Source organism: Mustelus asterias, unplaced genomic scaffold, assembly GCF_964213995.1.
Source record: "Mustelus asterias unplaced genomic scaffold, sMusAst1.hap1.1 HAP1_SCAFFOLD_3639, whole genome shotgun sequence".
In the NCBI taxonomy this organism is placed as follows: domain Eukaryota; kingdom Metazoa; phylum Chordata; class Chondrichthyes; order Carcharhiniformes; family Triakidae; genus Mustelus; species Mustelus asterias.
This window is the reverse complement of record NW_027593584.1, coordinates 1-22,718: the sequence shown is the minus strand read 5'-3', so window position 1 is coordinate 22,718 and position 22,718 is coordinate 1. Positions and strand designations below refer to the sequence as shown.

Below are 22,718 nucleotides of genomic sequence, written 5' to 3'. Positions count from 1 at the left end.
ACTCAGCCCTGTCAACGCTGCAAACTCCTCAGTACTGACATCTGCGGACTTGTGCCAAAATTTGGAGAACTGTCCCACAGAGTAGTCAAGAAACAACTTGACAGTCATACTCACAGAATCATACTTTAGGGATAATGTCCCACACGCCACCATCATCATCCCACCTAATGTGGCAGGGCAGTAGTGTACAGTCAGGATGGAGTTGTCCTGAGAGTCCTCAACATCGACTTTGGATTTCGGACCCCATGAAGACTCATGGCATTAGGTCAAACTTGGGCAAGGAAGCATCCTGCTGGTACCATGTGCTGCGCCCCCTCCCTCTATCGCACCACCACGCACCTCTCCACCCCACCACACCTCACAACATCCTTAGCTGATGAACAAGCTCTCTACCATGTTGAACACCATTTGGAGGAAGCACTAAGGGTGGTAAGGTGCAGAATGTACTCTGGGTGGGGATCTTCAATGTCTTGGTAGTACCACTACTGACTGAGCTGGCTGAATGCTAAAGGACGTAACAGCTATCCTGGGTCTGTGGCAGGTGGTGAGGAAACTAATAAGAGAGTAAAAAAACATACCTGACCTCATCCTCACCAACGTGCCGGCTGCAGATGCTTCTGTCCATGACAGTATCAGTAGGAGTGACCATCACACAATCCTTGTAGAGACAAAGATCCATCTCCACATTGAGGATGCACTCCGTCATGCTGTGTGGCATTATCACCGTGCTAAATGGAATAGGTTGCAGGCCGATCAAGTAACTACAATCCAGCTGATGTTACTAATGGATAAATCTGATTCCAGGATGGGACTGGCTTGACAAATCCTAACTTCTCTTTTTGTTTAGATAAATGGAGGGTGGCTACTGACCAGAGTCACAGGAGTATTCCGATGATCTTTGAACAGAAGAATAAAACATTTTATTAAAGAAAAGATTAACTATAATGCATTACTTCTTCACTCCAACTGTACCTTTACAAATATATACAGTTTTGTAAGGATAACCAAGTTACAAACTCTATTGTGTACTCTACTGATCACAGTAAGTACACAGTCCATGTAAACCAATCGGTGATAATACCACTATGCCACTAGCTCCCATTAATGCTGCCTAAAACAACTTCTGCAGATTTCTCATCAATTCCCCAGACACTTGCCAAACTCTGAGCCAACTGGTCTCACTGGAACTTTGTCTTTCACATGAGGGTTTCCAATTTCTGCTCTTGAAGAGCAAGCCATGGAATCTCCTCTTAAACAATGTTTTCTCTCAGGTGTCTTCATCAAGGATCCATCTACAGGTTTTCAGCCTCTCTGCCTGATGTTTCTCTCCCCTGGGTCACCACTTGCTTTCAAGCTATACCTTCTACGCAATCTCTCAGATACTCAGTTGTGCCAACAGAACAGCACTTCTTCAGAGACCCATAGTAAGGGGCCAGCAACCTTTGGCAGTTTCGCCAGATCTTCTGCCTTTTGATGAACCCACTATCAGTCCTAGCCCATCCGGCCTCTATTTCTTATGTTCTAATTTCTAACAGAAACGTTAAGGCCAGAGTGATCCTTCTTGGCCAATAAATGCAGTGCCAGTTTTTGGAGATATTGAGGGGAGACTGGTAGACATTCATTGAATTTCTGTGCCTTTGTGCCTTGTCTGACATCATGCCTGAGGCGTCACGCTGACAGGCACTGACCCCTCTGGTTTCTGGCCAATGGTATCTCCCAGGCTGTTGATAGAGGGAATTTGATGATCCAACTCCTGCACAATTCCACAGCTCCGCCCACACCAAGTCCCATTCCAGTGGCCTCCATTAAACTCCACCCATAGGGTGGAATTTTACAAGAATGATTCTAAGTGTTTAGCTAATGTGAAAATGGGAGAGTTGCAGATCCAACTTTTGAGCGCGTTTTCATGCCCAATCTTGTGCACATAGTGCATGGAAAATGGTCTAGACCATTTCTAGCTGCAGTAGGCAATGGGCTGGGCTTAATTCACCAGCCAGCCTGCAAAGGAAACTGTTGCGCATGTGCAGACCTCTGATTCTGCACATGCGCAATAGCAGCAGTGGAGGTCTGACAGACAGAGCTGTCAGACCCTGGCCTGGCCACGCCACCATAGGCCCCACCCCTATAAGTCCTGCCACATAGACCCCACCTCCTATAAGCCCCACCCTCTTAGGCCCCATCCCTCAAATGCCCTATCCCCCATAGGCCCCACCTTCTATAATTCCCATCCCCCACAGGCCCTTCCATCTATAGGCCTGCCCCCAGTGGCCAGTGCCAAGGTGCCCAGTGGACATTACCGAGGTGCCAGGCTGACACTGTCAGGATGGCACTGCACAAGGGGCACCTCCCTCTTGCACTTGACTTCCCCAGGGGGTCTCAATTGTCTCCGGTTCTACTGGTGATGCTCACACGATTGTTCCCCGTTCATGGGTGCAAGTGTTTTCCTCACCGGAGAGAACCTCTCCCAACAAGGCCATAAAGGAAAGTGAGCCCAGACGATTGAGCGCCAGGTTCGCTAATACCTTGCAACCATGCAAATCAACATTGCAACATATTTAAATAATTTATTCAGCCTCTGCCCATTTCCACTGAGAAGTTGACCGCGCCAGAAATCCAACTCTTGTAAAAGTGCGAAAGCCGAGAAATCAGGCGTGATCTTGATTTCTTGGTCTTGTGCTATTTTACTGGCTCGCTCTGCCCACCGATGGGCGGGGCAAACCAGTAAAATTCTGCCCATTGTCTCTTTGCAAATTCTTTACTTGTTGATGATTTCTTCTACAGATCCTTTATTCAGTCTTGTGCAGACACTATCAAAGGCACCACTGAAAGGAAAACCAGTGACTGGACAGCTTCAAAGCTCTCGGATGGGGAAGGCACTTTTCTTGACTGGTCAGTGTTGGCTATTTTGTGTTGGATTATTTTTATTTTCTCCTATAGTATAGACTATCTGAAGTGGTAAATATGGCCACATAACCAGATTGATTTCATCAGAAGGTCCCGCATTTCTCACGTTCTGTCCATTCATGTGGGTATTGTTCACATAGTGCCCTGGGATTGTGTACACTGGCATTGGACTGGGAGCAGTGCTCCGAAAGCTTATGGTATTTGCTACCAAATAAACCTGTTGGACTTTAACCTGGTGTTGTGAGACTTCTTATTGTGTACACTCACAGTAACAGGCAGACACTGGAACAATTTAGCATCTCATCCAGAATGTGGCACCACCGTCTGTGCGGGCATCATCCCTGTGATTGCCCAGTGTGTGCTGGGACTAGATGGGTTTCCTCAATGCCAGCACCTCCTCAGGAAATTATCCTTATGTTGATGCTTGGGGTCTCAGACAGCTTGAATATTGATGAAAAGAGAGACATGTTACTGAAGCCTTTCATCCTGCACTCATCAGGACAAATGCAAAAGTACCAAATTTCAAATGACCACAACAGTTTATGCTACAGAAGGAAAGGAAACTAATTGGTTGGGAAACTGACTCTGATTGGCCAAGGTGTTTCCATGGAGAAATCAATGGGGAACTATAGGCTCCTGAGTTTCTGGAAAATATAATGAAACCAACAATTCTTGGACATGTTACATTTTTTTCAGAGAATTCTTATGTATGAATGTGTCACTTCTAACAAGTGGAAATGTTACATGCTCGATTAATTATCTTAAATTGGTTATTAGTGTCTCAACTGCTGCCCAATTACAGAATCATATTAACAGTACATCTCAGCAATTGGCCAACTGATTCAAATAGCATATTCCATTGGTTGTTTGGAATCAGCAGATTACAGACCATACACAGCCCACTCATGCTGACAAAACCTGAAATAAGATGCCTCCTGTTGGATATTATTCCACATTTGGACAGCATTGCCTGAGCAGACCTGAATGCACTGATAGTGACACTAACAAATTTAAGATAATCAGTTCAGTTCGTGTGGCTCATCAACATTTGTTAGAATTCACGAACGTGCATACGCAGGTAGCCTTAATTGCAACTTTTTTTGAATCACCTAGAAGTTCAGGAAGCTGATAGTTCCCTGTTGCTCTCCCCATGGCAACACCTCAGCCATTTAGTGTCGACTTGCCAATCAATCAGTACCATTTTCTCTTGTAGTATAGACTGTTGTGATCATTTGAAATTTGGTATTCTTGTGTTTGTGCTGATGAGTGCAGGATGAAAAGCTTCAGTAACATGTTTCTCTTTTCACAATTATACTCATATATCCAAATCAATTAAATTTTCAAAAAAGGTCAGGCTACATTAGGTTCTGGAGAATAACAATTAACCTACAACATTGATGTTAAAATGTACTTTCACAACCAGAGCATAATCAAACTAAAATATTAATTTAGTTTAATTTGTAATGGATTTTTAACAGTAAAGTTCTGTAGGTATTTATCACAATTTTGCCAAGTGCTACATGAAATAAAAATGTGTTTTTATTTTTACTTTAGTGAGTTTGGTCTTCTTGCATCACATTGCATTGGGTAAGTCATTGTACATTTCTAGCTTCTATCAAGACATTGGTTTCATTGGTCCAGGGAATGGGAATGGAATTGAATTCCTCAAGTGATAGTGAATTTGGAGGCAGAGGGCATTGAATTGGGCAGCAGGGTGTGGGGTTGGACCTTGTACATTCTCATCGCTGTCTGATGATGTCCGGGTGAGAAGGCTCATTGAGGTCTATAAATGGTCCATTAATGTCCGCTTCACTGCTTCATCACTGGTATTCAAACAGTGACAGGCAGGAATATTATTAAGTGGGAAACCCAAAAACCGTACCCCCTGAGTGTTGTTTGAAGGATTCTCTAATCTTCCCTCTTTCAAAGGCACTCAGTGCCTGATGGAGAGACTTTATCAGGAAGTGGAGCGCATTTGAATATCCTTTTAATTGACTAGGAAACTGATCACTATATCCCAAATACAATTGGAAAATTGTTCAATGCTACAATTGTTCAATATTGTTCAAAATGATCAACAAAACATTTGCAGTATTTTATAATAGGCTTACTCGTAGGTGCTGGGTTGTCACTGTGATTGAAAATATGAATTTTGAAATGATAAGCCACATTAATTAAATTCCATAACCTTACCATTTTTTAATGTATTGAGGAATATTAGTATAAACGAAAATCTGCTTTTAATAAGACATTCACATCTTCACATCTCTCTGAATGTGTTGGTTCATGGCACAGTTTGTATCTGGAAATCTGCAAATAAGTTCAAGCAAAGATTTGAGGGCAAACAATATTTTTTCAACATAAACACAACTTTGGGCCAAATTTGCAATATCGCTAATGCATCTAAAGTAGATAATCTTCCCCATAGTTCACTCCACTTTGTCAAAGTCCTGTGAGTGAGCAGACTGGAACTATTGTGTGTTCTGGTCAAATCAATCATCATCGTCAGCAAATCATATTCATCTGCTCTTAGCAAATCTCAGTTGCTTAGATTTCACATTCCTTCATTAGAGTCCAAAATGAGTTTCTGTGGTTTGATTCCTCACCTTCATGTAATGAGTATTCAGCCCTGAGATGGACATAGAATCATAGAATCCTTACAGTGCAGAAAGAGGCCATTAGGCCCATCGAGTCTGCACCGACTACAATCTCACCCAGGCCCTATCCCCGTAACCCCGCGTGTTACCTGACACTAAAGGACAATTTAGCATGGCCAATCGACCTAACCTGCACATCTTTGAACATATTTGCATATGCAACCCAGCGTGGCTGAGTATTTTGCATGCAGCATGACATCAGTTTCTAGACAGGATCAATGTCCATACTTTTAGTCGTTGTGTCTCTCCACTCAAGGATTATATTGTACACGTCTGTGCTTGATTTTTTGATGAGTCTGTTGGTGATTTCCACTGTCACCTTAGCCTTCTCATTTGACTGGGGACAGTGCAGAGATGATGCATGGTGCTGAATTTCCCAATCCCTTCTGAATCTACTGAATTCTTAACTCGTGAACTGAGTGCCATTGTCACTCATCATAATGTGTGGAATGCCTTTCCAACTGAAAAGTGCTTTCAGATATTCTGTTTCTCTTTATCATTGAATTCAGCTGGTCTAACTCCCAGTGGTTAGAATAATGGTCTACAGTGATGAGATAATAAATTCCTACCAAAGCGAAGAGATGTACTCCTAATTTAATTCATGGTCTGTCTGGAATGTCATGCGTCAATGGCTCTCTAGCTAATTTAACTTGGCACTCATTGCATGCACCACATTGGCCAATGTGGTCTTTGATTTCATTGCTCATGTTTAGCTAGTAAAAGACATCTCTTGCCTTCCTCAGAGTAAATTCAATCCCTTGATGGCTTTCATGGATATCTTTCAGCATCTCTCCTCCCATCTCCTTAGGGATGATGACTCCATTACCTTTGCACAAAATGCCATTTTGGAGTGACAATTCAATTTGGTATGCCTGCTATGTTCTTGCGACCACAGGTGTGTCCATAATGTTCTCAAATCATCTTTACATCACTACTTCTTGTAACGCTTGTGGAGCTGCATCCTGTTGGGTAGTTCACTCGACTGGAGCAAGACACTCATTACCGACTCCATGTCTCTGCTGGGTTAATGTCTTCCAGATCATGTTGAGCTGCTGTTGCACGTTGGATCTGGAAGATGTTGCACTCTCTTGAAGCCTGCTTAGCTTTCCTGACAGAGGTGTTGGGGAGGGAGGGGGGGGGGGGGGGGGGATTGCTGTCAACAGCATATCTGCAATGTGCATCTGTTTCCATTGCTTGCATGTCATGTCCAGATGATATTTTTATAAAACAAGCAATGTCCTTTTGGAGCAGTTGGTAGGGGCTGCAGAAAATGTTTTGAAGAGGCTTGTGGTCAGACTCCACTGTTATTTTCTCTCTCCCAGGCAGACACTGATGAAAATGTTCACAGACAAAAACAATGGCCGGGCGCCCTTCAAACTAAGCACAGTGTTGTTCCATTTGCGTTAATGTCCTGAATGCAAATATGACTGGTTGTCCTTGCTGCATCAGAATTGTTCCCAGATTCATCTCACTGTCGTCACATTGCAAGTTGACTTCCTCATTGATATCATTGTACTCCCGCACTGGCATTGCCATCACTGGACGCTTGATTTTAGTGAACGCTACTTCCTGTTCTGTCCCTTAATACCACAGCATCTCCTTGACAGTCTGCTTGCACTACAATTCACATTCAGCTAACAAACTAGGCAAAGATGTGGCTAAATAGTTCATGAATCTAGTGAATTATTGCACTGCTTTCACATCTGTTGTTCACTGCATCGTTGCTATGGCTTTCACCTTGTCAGAATCTAGGTGAAGACATTTTGCTGTCAATACATGAGCTGTCTACTTGACTTCAGGCATCTTCAGTAGCAACCTTTTATTGTTCAACTTCAGATTAATCTGTCAGGCTTTCTCAGATTAAATTCTGATCATGATCAGTTATGGCTTCTTCCTTTGTGTCTCCACACCCATCGACTAGTATATCATCCACTGGCTTCCACAACTGGAAGATCACTGAATATCCTATTCTGTCTGCGTTGATGCTCTTCTGGAGCTGTGGAAATACAAAACAGCACATGAAACAATCTGTACCCCCCAAACAGTGTCCAGAGTGTCATTAGAAAGCTGTTAGAATTATAGAATCATAGAATTCCTACAGTGCAGAAGGAGGCCATTTGGCCCATCAAGCCTGCACTGACAATAATCCCACCCAGGCCCTATCCCCGTAACCCCACGTATTTATCCTGCTACTCCACCTGACACTAAGGGGCAATTCAGCATGGCTAATTCATCTAACCCGCACATCTTTGGACTGTGGGAGGAAACCGGAGCACCCAGAGGAAACCCACGCAGACACGGGGAGAACGTGCAGACTCCTCATAGACAGTAACCCAAGCCGGGAATCGAACTCGAGTCCCTGGCGCTGTGACGCAGCAGTGCTAACCACTGTGCCACCGTGCCACCACTCATCTGTTCTTTTCACCCAGCTTCACATGCTAAAACGATCCTTCGCATCTAGGGTAGTGAATATGCTTGCCTTGACAAGTTACAGCATCATTTCTTCAATGGTTGGCATGGGATAGTGAGATCTCTTCAGTGCTTTAGTTAGATCTTTTGGGTCTAAGAATACTCACAGCTTACCAAGTTGTTTCACTTCTACCATGCTGCCAATCCAATCTGTCGGAGTTGTCACTTTATGATTACCCCCCACTTTCCCAGGACTTCGATTTTGTCTTTTAGGGCAGTGGACTTTAGGGCAATGGAGGTCTTCTCTGTAGATGCTAAATTGGTCGTATAGTCTCATCTATTTCTAGACATTATGATCCTGGTAGACATCGAAACCCTGTAAACACATCTTTGTATTCCTCCCAGATCTGTTCTGCCGTCAATGGTTTTATATGCTGTGACATATTGTGAATATCTGCTATCACATTCAAGGTTACTAGCCGAAGCTTTAGACTTGCTTCAGTTGAAATGAGTGGTCATTTTGTCCCATCTATGATCTGGAAATCTTGACCTTCCTTCTTTCCATTGCGTTGGGCTGTTAGACTAACTTGTCCTCTTGATCTGAATATCATGAACGGGATTTTACGGCCTCGCTCGGGCAAGACTGGAAATTCCCACCCGAGGTCAGTGGAGATTTCCGCTGTCGGACCCTTGCCCGTGCCGATTCCATGGCGGGCGAGGTGGTAGAGTTGCAGTCCATGTCTTCCTATAATCACAATCTTACTTTCAAGTGCTTCATTTTCAGATTGCCATGTTAAGCCGCTTCACACAGATCTTGATTTTGAGATTCCGATGGGAAAAAGGGATGTTTGGGTTTTGGAAATGTAATCTTGTACTGTGTGACAACCTGAATGTGATTCTGCTATTCAATTCCGACCTCCGGTCACTGTCTGTGGGGAGTTTGCATGTTCTCCCCATGTCTGTGTGGGTTTCTGGAGGCAGACATCTTAAGATAAGAGCTCTCATGGAACACACAATAAAAACAGAGCACAGAAGGCAAACAATTTACTATGAGGGCAACTGCAAAATATTCCTTCTGAATAAAAGTAAAAGCTTGCTTAGAAGCCCCGCAAATGTTTATTCCAAGCAGGCCCAAGGATTCAGGAAAGTCCCTCATATATTTCCTTCTTTTAGTTTTGTCACCTTATTGTCTTTAAAATTTCAAATAACTATTATATTTTCTTCATACTTTAGTCTTCTCCTACACACTTCTTTGCTACTACTTGGAATTATCCCCAGAAAGATTTAAAGGAATCAAGTTCTGCCCAGAAAATATTGACCCTTGCCTGTGCACCCACCTGGTTTATTCCCATGTCAATATGACAGCTGACATCTCCCAGTGGAAAGATGAACCTAACTACAAGAGATTTAATAGTCTGAAACATTCGTAAGTCTTATCCTTCTCTCCAAACTGCATTAGTTATACATTTCCGATCCATTTTACAATTATTCTCAATTGAAATAATTTTGTAATCAAGGGGTCATTGACATAATTGGTGTGCATCTTTTATATAGGTAGAAAAATTCAGTATTGGTGTTGTACGCTCCTACCTTATTCACTGTTATACTGACATCCATGGTGTTTCTCATTTTGATTAATAGAAATAAGAATCTGAAAACACTTATTGGGTTCGGAGGTTGGAAGTTTGGAACCAGCAGGTAAAATTTATAATTCTCCAGATAGGTATAATGTCTCAAAGTTTAATGAGTCGAGTGTTTTTAAATATCAATGTCAGCATTTCTTGGTTATTTGGTAAGATTAAATTGGCCATTTTAAATTGTGCAAAAGAACGCTGGCAACAGGCACTTAGCTGATAGCATTCCAGGCTTCTTGTTAGATTCCCCATTAGATGCTGAGAAGTGTAGATTGCCCTGTCAGACACAATCCACAAATATGGTGACTGCATTAGGAATGCAATTCTAAGTTATTGGTTACCATCTACTGAATGAGGATGTTTGTGGACTCCAAAGGGGCATTATGAATTATTACACATTTTCTGTCACTGGGGATCTATGTACACCATCTGTCATTGACCATGTGGATGGGACAGGGAGAATAATTTGTCCTGACCAGTTAGTAAATTGAAAATTTCTCCCTAACTCTTTCTTTGTAATTCACAACAGCACAAGATCATTAAAGAGGAAGAAGGACATTCTTCACATAATCATTGAGAAAGGACCTTAAATTTTCCCATTACAATATATGATTGTTTCTGAAAAGATTTCAGTACTTCATGCCTACGTTTTCTTGGGCAGCACGGTGGCAAGATGGTTAGCACTGCTGCCTCACAGCACCAGGGACCCGGGTTCAATTCCAGCCTTGGGTCACTGTCCATGGGGAATTTGTATGTTCTCCCTGTGTCTGCGTGGGGAGACACAGGGAGAACATGTGCTCTGGTTTCCTCCCACCCTCCAAAGTTGTGCAGGTTAGATGGATTGGTCATGCTAACTTACCCCTTAATGTCAGGGGGGATTAGCAGGGTAAATGCCTCACATCCTTTAAAAAGTACCTGGATGAGTACTTGGCACACCATAACATTCAAGGCTATGGGCTAAGTGCTGGCAAGTGGGATTAGGTGGGCAGGTCAGGGCATTTCATGTGTTGGGGCAGACTCGATGGGCTGAAGGGCCTCTTCTGCTCTGTAGTAATCTGTGATTCTGATTCTTCTAAATGCATGGGTTATGGGTGGGATTGTTGTTGCAGTCTCAATGGGCCACATGGCCTCCTTCTGCACTGTAGGGATACTATGATATATTACTATGATACGTACTATGATATTGCGATGATATCAGAATGATACTATTATGATATTACTATGATACTATGACATTACGTTGCCTTACACTGTAAAATGTCTCGATTTTAACAAAAGTGCTTTATGAAACGCTGTGAATGTGAAATTCTGTATATGAATTCAGTTGCTTTTACTCTACCCCAAAACATTATCCATAACTTGATTTCCCTTCATAAGAAGTAGAACTCCCATATCAATCCAATGATTTGCCATTTACAAGTTGGCACCTCCATTTTTAAAGTTTAAAGTTTATTTATTAGTGTCACAAGTCGGCTGACATTAACACTGCAATAAAGGTATTGTGAAAATCCCATAGTCGCCACACTACCAGTGCCTGTTCAGGTACACTGAGGGAGAATTTAGCATGGCCAATGCACCTAACCAGCATCTTTTATTACCTTACAAACCTTTAATTTTATTGGCTGGGACAATTGAAAAGTCTTTTACTGAGACAGTAATTTCTTCTTTCAGTTTGTTAAGAATCTAGCTGGTGTTGCCAGAAGAGAAACTTGGAATGCTGGTTACTAACTGTATTTTTTGCTGTGTGATGTAATGTGAGGAAAGATGTGAAGATTATTGAGGATGGTTGCAGTCTTGTAATAATTCAACAAGATAAATGCTTACTAAACAATAAAACACACCACAAGAAAGTCAATTTATAAACATACACTGAACTACAATAATACACGATCATAGTTGATATTACTACTGAACAAGAAGATCCCAGACTGGAATCCTAGCTTAAAAGAACATGGGGGTGATCTTACCTGCTTGGCCCACTGATGATCGGTGTGGTGAGCCGTCTTTGGACTGTGGGAGGAAACCAGAACACCTGGAGGAAACCCACGTAGATACGGGGAGAATGTGCAAACTCCACACAGACAGTCACCCAAGCCGGATATCGAACCGGGTCCCTGGCGCTATGAGGCAGCAATGCTAACCAGTGTGCCACCATGCCACCCCATCATCCATTTCAAATGGGCAACCACTAACAAAAGGAACAGGGTGCCCATTGATGGTCCAACATAATCAATGTGAACACTCACCCATGGATGACCTGGCCATTTCCAAGGTGTGAGGGAGCAGTGGCAGGTAACTTTTACTGCAGCTGGCACTGGTCACTTTGTTTTACCATCCTATCTATAACAGCATCAATGCCAGGCCACCAAATGTAGCTTCTTACTAACATTTTCATCTTCAATATGCCTAGATAGACATGATGCAATTCTTCTAGCAGAAACTCTTTCTACTTTGGGAAGTTCCACTCTAGCTCTCCAAAGGATGACACCATCCTCTCAACTAATCTCATCTTCCTTACAACAGTAGCTGTCACCCCTGTGTCTACCTCAATCTTCAGTGGCCGGCCATTTACTAACAACACTACTGTGATAAGGGCTACCTTGTCTGCTTCCACATTGTTTAATGTCATTACATTTTGTGCCCTGCTGGACAATCCTCCATACTATGTAATGGGGATGAATTATTTACTCTGTTTGTACTGGGCTGGCCCTGCTTGCTTTTACATTTCTGACTTAAATGGCCTGCTTTTCTGCACCCAAAATTCTCTGTTCCTTTAAATCTACACACTTCTGGGGATGTCACTGACATGGTCAGTGCTGCTGCCTGACAATGACAGTGTCCCAGGTTTCCACGTTGGATGACATGTGGAGTTTGCATGTTCTCTCTGTGTCTCTGTGTGTTTCCTCCAGGTGCTCCAGTTTCCTTCCATGCTCCAAAGATGTGTAGGTTAGGTGGATTGGTCATGCTAAATTGCCCCTTGATGTCCCAAGATGTGTAGGTTAAGTAGATTAGCTGTGGTAAATGCATAGGTTTACAGGGATAGGGTGGTGGAGAATGGCTGTGTCAGATTCTCTTTCGGTGAGTCGGTGCGGACTCAATGGGCTGAATGGCCTCCTTCTGCACTGTTGGGATTCTATGGAGTGTTCCCCCATAACAAAAGCACTATATGTTACTCTTAGGCTGCTTAAATCTTCGGCATCTAGTGATTCTTCCTACTTTTGCATTCAACTCACTGTTTGTGAGTGCTGGTTAGGTGCATCGGCCATGCTAAATTCTCCCTCAGTGTACCCGAACAGGCACCAGGTATTTTCAAGCAATTTCATTGCAGTGTTAATGTAAGCCTGCTTGTGACACTAATAAATGAACTTTAAACTTTGAGTTTGATCCTGCTGGTGATGCTATTACTACTCGCAGTTTCCTGTTCTAACTGGTGGACCTCGATGCTCTGTTCATTTTGTAACTCCTGGGCGCCCTTCTTGACACTCTTTAGCTCTGCTATCATTTCCTGCACCTTCTTAGAAGTCAACTCAGATTCAACCAACTGCAAAGTGACTGGATTTTCCTTATCTGCATTACCAATCGATTCCTTAACATCTCGTTTAAAGCTGACCCAAGTCACAGTGTTCTGGAATCTGTTTTAATCTTGCTACAAAAGCTGTATTGGTCTCCCCTAGGCTCTCCCCATTGAGTTACACTTATATCTTTTGCAGTGTTCCCAAGTCTTTAAGATGGTAATGCCCCTTTGCTAGCTCAATGAGCTCTGCAAATATTTTCATGTCGGGAGATTTTGGCGACGTTAAACTTGGGATCAAGATATATGTCTGGGTCCCACATGCAATAACTAAAATGACTTTCCTCTTATCCCTCCCCTCTATTCCTTTTGCCCTGAAAAATTACTCCAACCATTCCACATACTGTAACTGGTTCTCAGCTGTCACATCGAAAGCCTCTAGCTTCCCAAAGAGAGGCCTGTCTGCTCCCTCTTTTTCAGCCTTGCGTTGATCTGATTCACTCTGTAGTTTTGCAGCAACATTCTATTTGAATTCCTCACTGCAAATAGAGTCGCTCTGATTTACCTCATCGCCAATGTAGTAATTGGTAGGATTGGTGACAGATAGTTAGTATATAATGAACTAGCACAGTTTATTTACAAGCAGATACACAATACAGAACACTTTCACAATATTAATGCTTCCAGCTCGAGGATCTACTCTGGCTGCAAAAGCCTGCACTCTGCAGCAAGATCCCCATGCTCATTCCCCATTGGATGAAAAGATTAAAAGACTCTCCCAATGGGCCTTAAAGGGGCCAGCAACCATCAACTTCCCGTAGGAACTCTGTCGGGTCATCATTTTCTGGACATTCCATTTTTTGGAGCAATGTGTTTGCGACTTAAATGATAGTGACTGAATTTGCAGAAATGCGAGAAATTTCCAATTTTACCACACTGTCAGCATTCGACTTCCCCTTGCTGGACAGACTTGGGGTCTATGCTTGTTTTTTTGCACCATCATGTTTTCATGCTTTTTTGCATAATTTGGCAGGATTCCTGTGGGTGGGGTGGCTGCCCGGGAGGCAGCACAGTCAATGAAGTCTCAGAATGGTCTCAAATTTTAGCCAGATCAATGCTCAGATCAAATCTCTTGCTGCCACATGTGCACTGAAACACTTATTCACTTTGGAAGCAAAAAAAAGAAGGCAGATTACTACCTGAATGGCTGTAAATTGGGAGAGGGAAGGGTGCAGTGGGACCTGGCTGTCCTTGTGCACCAGTCTCTGAAGGTAAGCATGTAGGTGCAGCAGGCGATAAAGAAAGCAAATGGTATGTTGCTTTCATTGCGAGAGATTTTGAGTACAGGAGCAGGGATGTGTTGTTGTAACTATACAGGGCCTTGGTGAGGTCACACCTAGAATATTGTGGGCAGTGTTGGTCTCCTTTTCTGAGGAAGGATGTTCTTGCTCTCGAGGGAGTGCAGCAAAGGTTTACCAGGCTGATTCCGGGGATGGCGGGGCTGATGTATGAGGACAGATTGACTAGGTTAGGATTGTTTTTGCTGGAGTTCAGATGAATGAGGGGGAGGAATCTCATAGAGACTTATAAAATCTTAACAGAGCTAGACAAGATAGATGCAGGGAGGCTGTTTCCGATAATAGGTGTGTCCAGAACTAGGGTTATAGTCTGAGGATTTGGGGTAGACCATTTAGGAAGGAGATGAGGAGACATTTCTTCACCCAAGGAGTGGTGAGACTGTGGAGTTCATTACCACAGGAAGCAGTTGATGCCAAAACATTGAATGTATTCAAGAGGTGGCTAGGTATAACACTTGGGGCGAATGGAATCAAAGGTTATGGGGAGAAAGCAGGATTAGGCTATTGAGTTGGATGATCAGCCATGATCGTGATGAATGGCGGAGCAGACTCGAAGGGCCAAATGGCCTCCTCCTGCTCCTATCTTCTATGTTTCAATATGTTTTTTACTTGATAATGGGGTTGCATGGTGGATGAGAAAATGTCAAAGCATTTACTAATGGAATCAAAATGCATGGTCGATTCCTGCACACCTAGGAGAACATTGTCTGCTGCAGGATCTATTCTATGTAGAAAGGAAATAACTTGCAGCTTTGACCTCTCTTCAGGCCCCCGAGACAGTCAAACAGGAAAGGCAAGAACAGGGTCTGCTTACTAGATATGAGGGGCATTTTCTGCCCCCCACCAACCAAGGCTTGTTTTCCATTGGTGGAGCCGGCTCGCCATTGGCCACTGGCGGGATCTTCTAACCTTGTCGAAGTTTTTTTGGGGACCTGAAGATCCCGTCCATGGGAAAGGCCGCAAAATCTGGCCAATGGTCATTGTTATCTCTTTCCAGTCTGCTTCATTCAACAGCTAAAATTTCTTAAATTGCTATCATAGGTTTCTTCACTCTGTGGTTGGACTCTAGACATGGGATTTGGCTCTTTGACAGATTGTAGACATCCTCTGGTATGCCATTCAGCCCTTCAAGCCTGCTGCACCATTCATTATGATCAGGGCTGATAATCGAATTCAATATCCTGATTCCCCTCTTCCCCCATATCCCTTGATCCCTTTCTCCCCAAGAGCTACATCCAATTTTTTCTTAAGATCACATAATGTTTTGGCTGCAGCTATTTCTGTGGTAGTGAATTCCGCACATCATTCACCACTCTCTGAGTGAAGAAAGTTCTCCTCACCTCAGTCCTAAATAGTTTGCCCCTTATTCTCAAACTATGGCCCCCTAGTTCTGGACTCCCCCATCATTGGGAACATTCTTTCTGAATCTACCCTGTCTAATCCTGTTAGAATTTTATAAGTTTCTATGACATCCCCTCTCGCTCTTCTAAACTCCAGTGAATACAATCCTAACCGATTCAGTCTCTCATCATATGACAGACCTGCCATCCCAGGAATCAGCCTGGTAAACCTTTGCTGTACTCCCTCTACAGCAAGGACATCCTTCCTCAGATAAGGACACCAAAACTGCATGCTCCAGGTGTGACCTCACCAACGACCTATACAATTGCAGCAAAACATCCCTATCCCTATACTCAAATCCTCTCGCTGTGAAGGCCAACATTCCATTTGCCTTCTTTACTGCCTGCTGTACCTGTGCACTTATTTTCAGTGACTGATGCATGAAGGCACCTAGGTCTCATTGAGTATCCATCTCTCTCAATTTATACCCATTCAAGTAATAATCTATCTTCTTATTTTTGCTACCAAAGTGGATAACCTCATATTTATCCACATATACTGCATCTGCCATGCACACGCCCTCACACTCAACCTGTCCAAATCATGCTGGAGCATCTCTGCATCCTCCTTACAGCTCATCCTCCCACCCAACTTTGTATCATCTGCAAATTTGGATGTAATACATTCAGTTCCCTCTTTCAAATCATTAATATATAGGGTGCGATTCTCCCAGCCTGCTGCACTTCGAAATCTGCGTAGCAGGCTGGGAGACTCAAGTGGAGGCCATTATGCAGGCTCTCTGCTGGGTGCCACGGCCTCTGTTTGTCTCCTGCAGCTGGATTTCCGGCACCGTCAACTACATGCGGAGCTGTGTAAATTAGTATGATCCTAATTAAAATGTCTTTCACATATAATTAATTAGCCTCCCCCCCCCCCCCCCCCCTCCCACTGCCAAGAGTGTTTCACTACAGCAGGGTTCACAACATCTCCGCACTTCCGAGGAGCTAGTAGCCCGACCCCCTGGAGTCAAGGGGAGGCCATCAAGGCCCCCCAGGAGGTCGAGATGAGGGGAGTGCCCCCTGGGTATTGCCAGCATGGCAATGCCAGCCTGGCTCCCTGGCACTGCCCAAGGGGCAAAATGCTAATGCCCAGGGGCCTTTGGCACTGCCCACCGGGCATCAGGCAAAGCCAAGAGGGTACGATCAGAGGGGGTGGGCCTAATGGGGGCGGGGCCTCAGGGGGTATGGATTGTGGTGGGGGTCCCCCTGCCACTTTGCAAAGGGATCGCAGGTAGAGGGAGGCAGGCCAGCAATCAGGGCTGGGCATTGGGGTGGGGTGGGGGGTGGGGGGGGGGGGGGGTGGGGGGCAGGTGGTGGGGACTGCCGGGGGCTAGTCAGGACTGCGGGAGAGGGGGGCGTCAGGGCTGCCGATGTGGGAGTGGGTGGGTAATTGGGAGATCGGGGCTTTGGTGGGCCAGCAATCGGGCCTGGAGGGGTCAGGAGGAGCAGCAATGTGGAGTTGCCGTGCTGACGAGCGATCGATCTTGCCAGCAACTGGGAGGCCGGCAGTGCGGAGCTACTGCATGCGCGCCGATCTCAACTCTGACAGATCGGCGCATGCGCAGTAGCCCTCTCAGCGCTATGCTGCCACCTCGCCAGTGGGAACAGGTCCCGCCCACTGATTTTTAATGAAATTTCACGCTCGTGCACTCTGCAGTGTATGGAATGTGGGAGATTCATTTTGAAACTCCCACTGAAAAAGCGACAGAGTTTATTTCAGTTTTTACGTGAATTCGACACTTAGAATTTTTTGGGGAGAATTGCCCCCATAATGTGAACATTTGGAGTCCTAGCATAGATCCCTATAGTACCGCATTACTACTACTGCTAAACAAGTTACAGAGACACTTCTTAGACATGATTCCAGCCTCTCCCTCTCTCTCTCTCTTGAGTCTGACACATAGCTGACTAGTTTAATGAAACATCAGCCACTACATGACACATTAACATATCCCAAGTGTTAATCCTTTATTGAGTGTAGATTAACATAAGCATGTTACACAAAACAGTGCTGGCCAGAAATAATAGCGTAATTTTCAAAAGAAGATTTATGGATTTAACATTTAATGCTTTCTCTCTTTTCAATCTCTTCTGGTAATTAGATTCACCAGCATAGCAGCTACAGAGGAATCTCGTTCAAAATTTATCAAGGCTGTGATTACCTTTCTACGGAAACACGGATTTGATGGTTTAGATCTGGACTGGAGGTATCCTGCTGCTCGCGGCAGTCCAAAGGAAGATAAAAAACACTTCACATTCTTGGCCAAGGTGAAAGGTCAACGGCAATTATATTTAATGTGGCATCTTCTAAAATATATTCGGAGATTATCTAAAACCAACAATACATCACCATCAGGGGAGGACCAACCTATAGAAAATAACTTTTGGACAAACACTGAAAATGACACAAACATTTTTGGTTTAACCAGGATATCAGGGAAATACACACAGTATCAGAATATTGGGCCATAACTTTCTGGATCTCCAGTGTCAGATTTGGGGGAATACCCCAAAGATGCACTGGGGAAACCCTCTTAGATACATAGATATATAGAAGATAGGAGCAGGAGGAGGCCATTTGGCCCTTCCAGCCTGCTCCACCATTCATTACGATCACGGCTGATCATCCAACACAATAGCCTAATCTTCTTTAAATAGACGTTCTTGGATGGTCCCAGGTCAGGTTTAAATGGTAATTATCCAAAAGTGCTAACTTCCCCTGGGCAATTGCATTGTGTTGTGAACCATCCAACAGAGTGAATGAAATTGCTAAATTTGCATGGTCCTGCCAGTTTTACCTAAATAGTTACTGTGAAAGATTTAGAAGAAAAAAATGGGCTTCTAAATTCTGCATAACATTTTTAAATACCCAGACCGAGCCCTGCACAGGACACCTCCCACCCCCACGATCCCCCCCACACCTTATCCCAAACAAGCACACTCCTTGTCCAGACCAGGCTCAGACCCTGCCTCACGACCCAAACACTCTCCCACGCCCTGCACCCCCTGCCCACAATCCGACAGCCCTCCCCACCCAGCACCACCCCTGAAACTCTGACCCCACCTGCCCAGCCTGACCTGTCGTATGACCAACCCCTCCCCACCTTCGCTATGGCCCGATCCAACACTGGACACATCCCTTCCCCAGCCTGACACAGCCCAGCACCTTCTCCCCGACCAAACCGACTCGATCCGACACACCAGGCACTCCGCTTTCCTGATCCAATCCAGGCCAACACTTGTGTCCCAACTTCCCAGCCTGACCTAACACCAGACACCCCCCTGCCCCGGTCTGACTTGGCCCAACTCATCCCTCCCCACCCTCCACCTGACTCCACAGCCCAACACCCATCCCCCCTCCCCACAGCACGCCCACCCCACCCCCCCACAGTTCCCAGGTCTGGACCCGCCCACACCGATGCCTGAATTCTATCTCCACATTATATTCACTTATCTTTGAAACTTATCTTCTTCCTTTCTACCTTCCCTTTGAACTCACCTGCTTTATGGCAGCTGGTGTTGCAGAAAGAGATTTGTTCTCCTTTGTTGTGCTCCTTTGCCACTTCACGCTGGAACTCCTGACTCCCCAAAGCCTGCCCACAAGGCACAAGTCAGGAGTGTGAGGAATACTTCCCACTTGCCTGGATGAGTGCAGCTTCAACAACACTCAAGAAGCTCAACACCATCCAGGACAAAGCAGCCCACAACATCCATTCCTTCCACCACCAACACTCAATAGCCGCAGTGCGTACTATCTACAAGAATGCACTGCAGCAATGCACCACACATCCTTAGATGGCACCTTCCAAACCCATGACCACTTCCATCTAGAAGGACAAGGGCAGAAGATACACAGGAACACCAACACCTGCAAGTTCCCCTCCAAGCCACCCATCATCCTGACTTTTAAATATATTGCTGTTCCTTTGCAGTCACTCGGTCAAAATCCTGGAATTCCCTCCTTAACGGCATTGTGGGTCAACCCACAGCATGTGGACTGCAGCGATTCAAGAAGGCAGCTCACCACCACCTTCTCAAGGGCAACTAGGGATGGGCAATAAATGCTGGCCAGACAGCGACGCCCATGTCCCATGAAGGAACTTGTAAAAAGTGCTTTGCCAACGTCCGATGCATAACCAATTATAATTCCTCAGGAGAGACAGAATGCCCATGAATGTCGACTATCACTTGGACTGCAAGAATTATGTTCTGAAGAAGTTTTTATCACCATTAACAATTGCTCATCCTTCATAGGAATTGTTCGAGGCCTTTACAGCTGAGGCTCAGACCTCTGGGAAGGTCAGACTCCTGCTTACAGCTCCAGTAGCCGCCAACATAAACGTTATCAAGAAGGGATATGAGATAGCGAAGGTGTCAAAGTGAGTATAGGATAAAGTCCTCATTCTGAATCATTTAAAAAGTTAGAGATAAACCAATTGAAGGAACTCTAATGGGGAATCATTGTTTGACTACTGAAAATATTGGCAGAGTAAAAGTTACAATGATATCTAATAACTATTCGATAAAAATTTGAATTGTATTTGGTATTTTTTAAACAGATATCTAGACTTTATCTCTGTGATGACACTTAATTTTCATGGGAACTGGAATAAATTCACTGGACACAACAGCCCCCTGTATCGTGGCTTTGTGGACCTTGATCATCAAAGTGACTTGAATGCTGTAAGTATATCATAAAATCATAGAATCCCTACATTACAGAAGGAGACCATTTGGCCCTCAAGTCTGCATTGACAACAATCCCACCCTACCCCCTCAGCCCCACATATTCACCCTGATAATCCCCCTGAAATTATGGTCAATTTAGCATGGCTAATCCACCTAACCCGCTCATCTTTGGACTGTGGGAGGAAACCAGAGCACCCGGAGGAAACCCACGCAGACATGGGGAAAACATGCAGACTACACACAGACAATGACCGAAGTCGGGAATCGAACCCGGGCCTCTGGCACTGTGAAGCAGCAGTGCTAACCATTTCGTCACCATGCCACCTCTATCTGCTAAAAATTGACATCTGTATTCAATTATTTATATTGTCATCTTAAAATATTACAGGAAATTATTTTTAATTTGTTAAACCTTAATTAAGATATCTGGCTGTATTATCTTGCAGCATTCTGTGTTGAAATACTGGACAGACAAAGGTGCACCAGCAGAGAAACTACTTGTTACATTTCCAACCTATGGAAATAGCTACACCCTTAAAACTTCTGAAACAGGTTTTCGTGCTCCAGTTTCTGGAGCTGGTGAACCTGGTCCATACACTGACAGACCTGGACTCCTTGCATACTCTGAGGTAATTATGCTGCAAATGTTATTAGTTTATTACATAATAAATTCTGTAAATTCTTAAGTAGAAAGTCAATAAATTGTTTCAAAACATTGTGGTAGAATTATCATGGTGTTTCTGTTAGAAATTCCAAATATGTTTTATATCATATATAGTATATAAATAAGTATATATAAATATATATTTTATATATGGACATACACATGTATGTAGGTATCTTTCTTAGACAGAAGAGAAGAGCAGATAAAGTGAAGGATCTTGGTATACAAGTACACAAGTCCCTAAAGGCAGCAGTGCAAGTAGACAAAGTTATAAAGAAGGCATATGGAATGTCCTCCTTCACTGGCAGAGGTATAGAATATAAAAGCAAGGATCAATGTTGGAATTGTATAAAACACTGGTGAGGCAACAACTGGAGTATTGTGTGCAGTTCTGGTCACCATATTTCTGGACAGACATAATTGCTCTGGAGAGAGGACAAAGGAGGTTTACAACAAGTTGCCAGGGCTAGAAAAGTGTAGCTATGAAGAGAAATTGGATAGGTTAGGGTTATGTCCCTTGGAACAAAGAAGGCTGAGGGATGACTTGATAGAGGTGCACAGAATTATGAGAGGAAGAGATAGAATGGACAGGATTGATGAATCAATGGATTATAGGAAATGTTTCTCTCTTCGCACTCCCCTGAGGATGGTTGGCTTAACTTCTCATCCTTACCTTGCGACACGGCTTTGCATTTTTAAATGGACTTATTTCAAATTACAACATTTCCAGTCAGTTGGAATTATGGGATGAATCTTACCAAAAAATGGCAAAGTGTCAGAGTCTGACTGAAAACTGATGAAACAGTAAGTTATCTCTCCAGATGCTTTGGCACTAAGAGGGGTGTGTTTCACACCGTCATGTTGAGGGGTGGGGATCAAACACACCAGAAAAGCCTGGCTGTATTGAGACTGCGGTGCCTTTTGTAAAGAGCGCCTTGATCAGACCAAGGATAAAGGTCTCCGCAACTCCACCACGGAGGTCTCAGGCACTCCCACACTTGCTCTCAATGCTGGCATCCCCACCTGTGTGATCAATGCTGGCATCCCCATCCCTCTACCCCACTGTTCCCCTCCCATCTCCACCATCCCCAGCAATCAACACCAGCATCCCCTGATCCCTCACACCGCGATCAAAAACGGCATCCCCATGCAATCGATGCCAGCATCCCCCCAGCCCACGATCAACGCTGGCATCCCCCCACAATCAATGCCATCACCACCTCTCCCTCTCTCTCTCTTTCTCCCTCCCCTCCCCTTACCGACACCATTACCGACACCACTTCCTCTGCCTCTGCTCATCCCCCCCCACCCTGCGCTACACACACACGCTCTCCCCCGCATGAGGCTCCCACTAGGGTCTGCCTCCGGCATCACCACCTGGCACAGGTTCACACTCCCAGACTGACATGGTACCACCCTGTGCCTGGGAGCAGTGCCTGGCCATGCCCCTCTCCCCCGGAGGCCATAGGGTCTGGGTGAACCTGTTGCAAAC

The 22,718-nt window shown here is 44.4% G+C and overlaps 1 protein-coding gene across 1 annotated transcript; it reads left to right on the top strand.

Moving 5' to 3' along the window:
- Window positions 1-2,781: 2,781 nt before the first annotated feature.
- Window positions 2,782-21,191, top strand: LOC144490696 (acidic mammalian chitinase-like; the record flags this gene model as incomplete). The annotated part of the gene is made up of 8 exons (XM_078208402.1): window positions 2,782-2,889; window positions 4,459-4,491; window positions 9,204-9,396; window positions 9,612-9,668; window positions 17,976-18,141; window positions 20,128-20,252; window positions 20,433-20,556; window positions 21,009-21,191. Coding segments are annotated over 8 exons (989 nt in total), but the record flags the coding sequence as incomplete, so codon positions are not given.
- Between the last annotated feature and the right edge of the window lie 1,527 nt (window positions 21,192-22,718).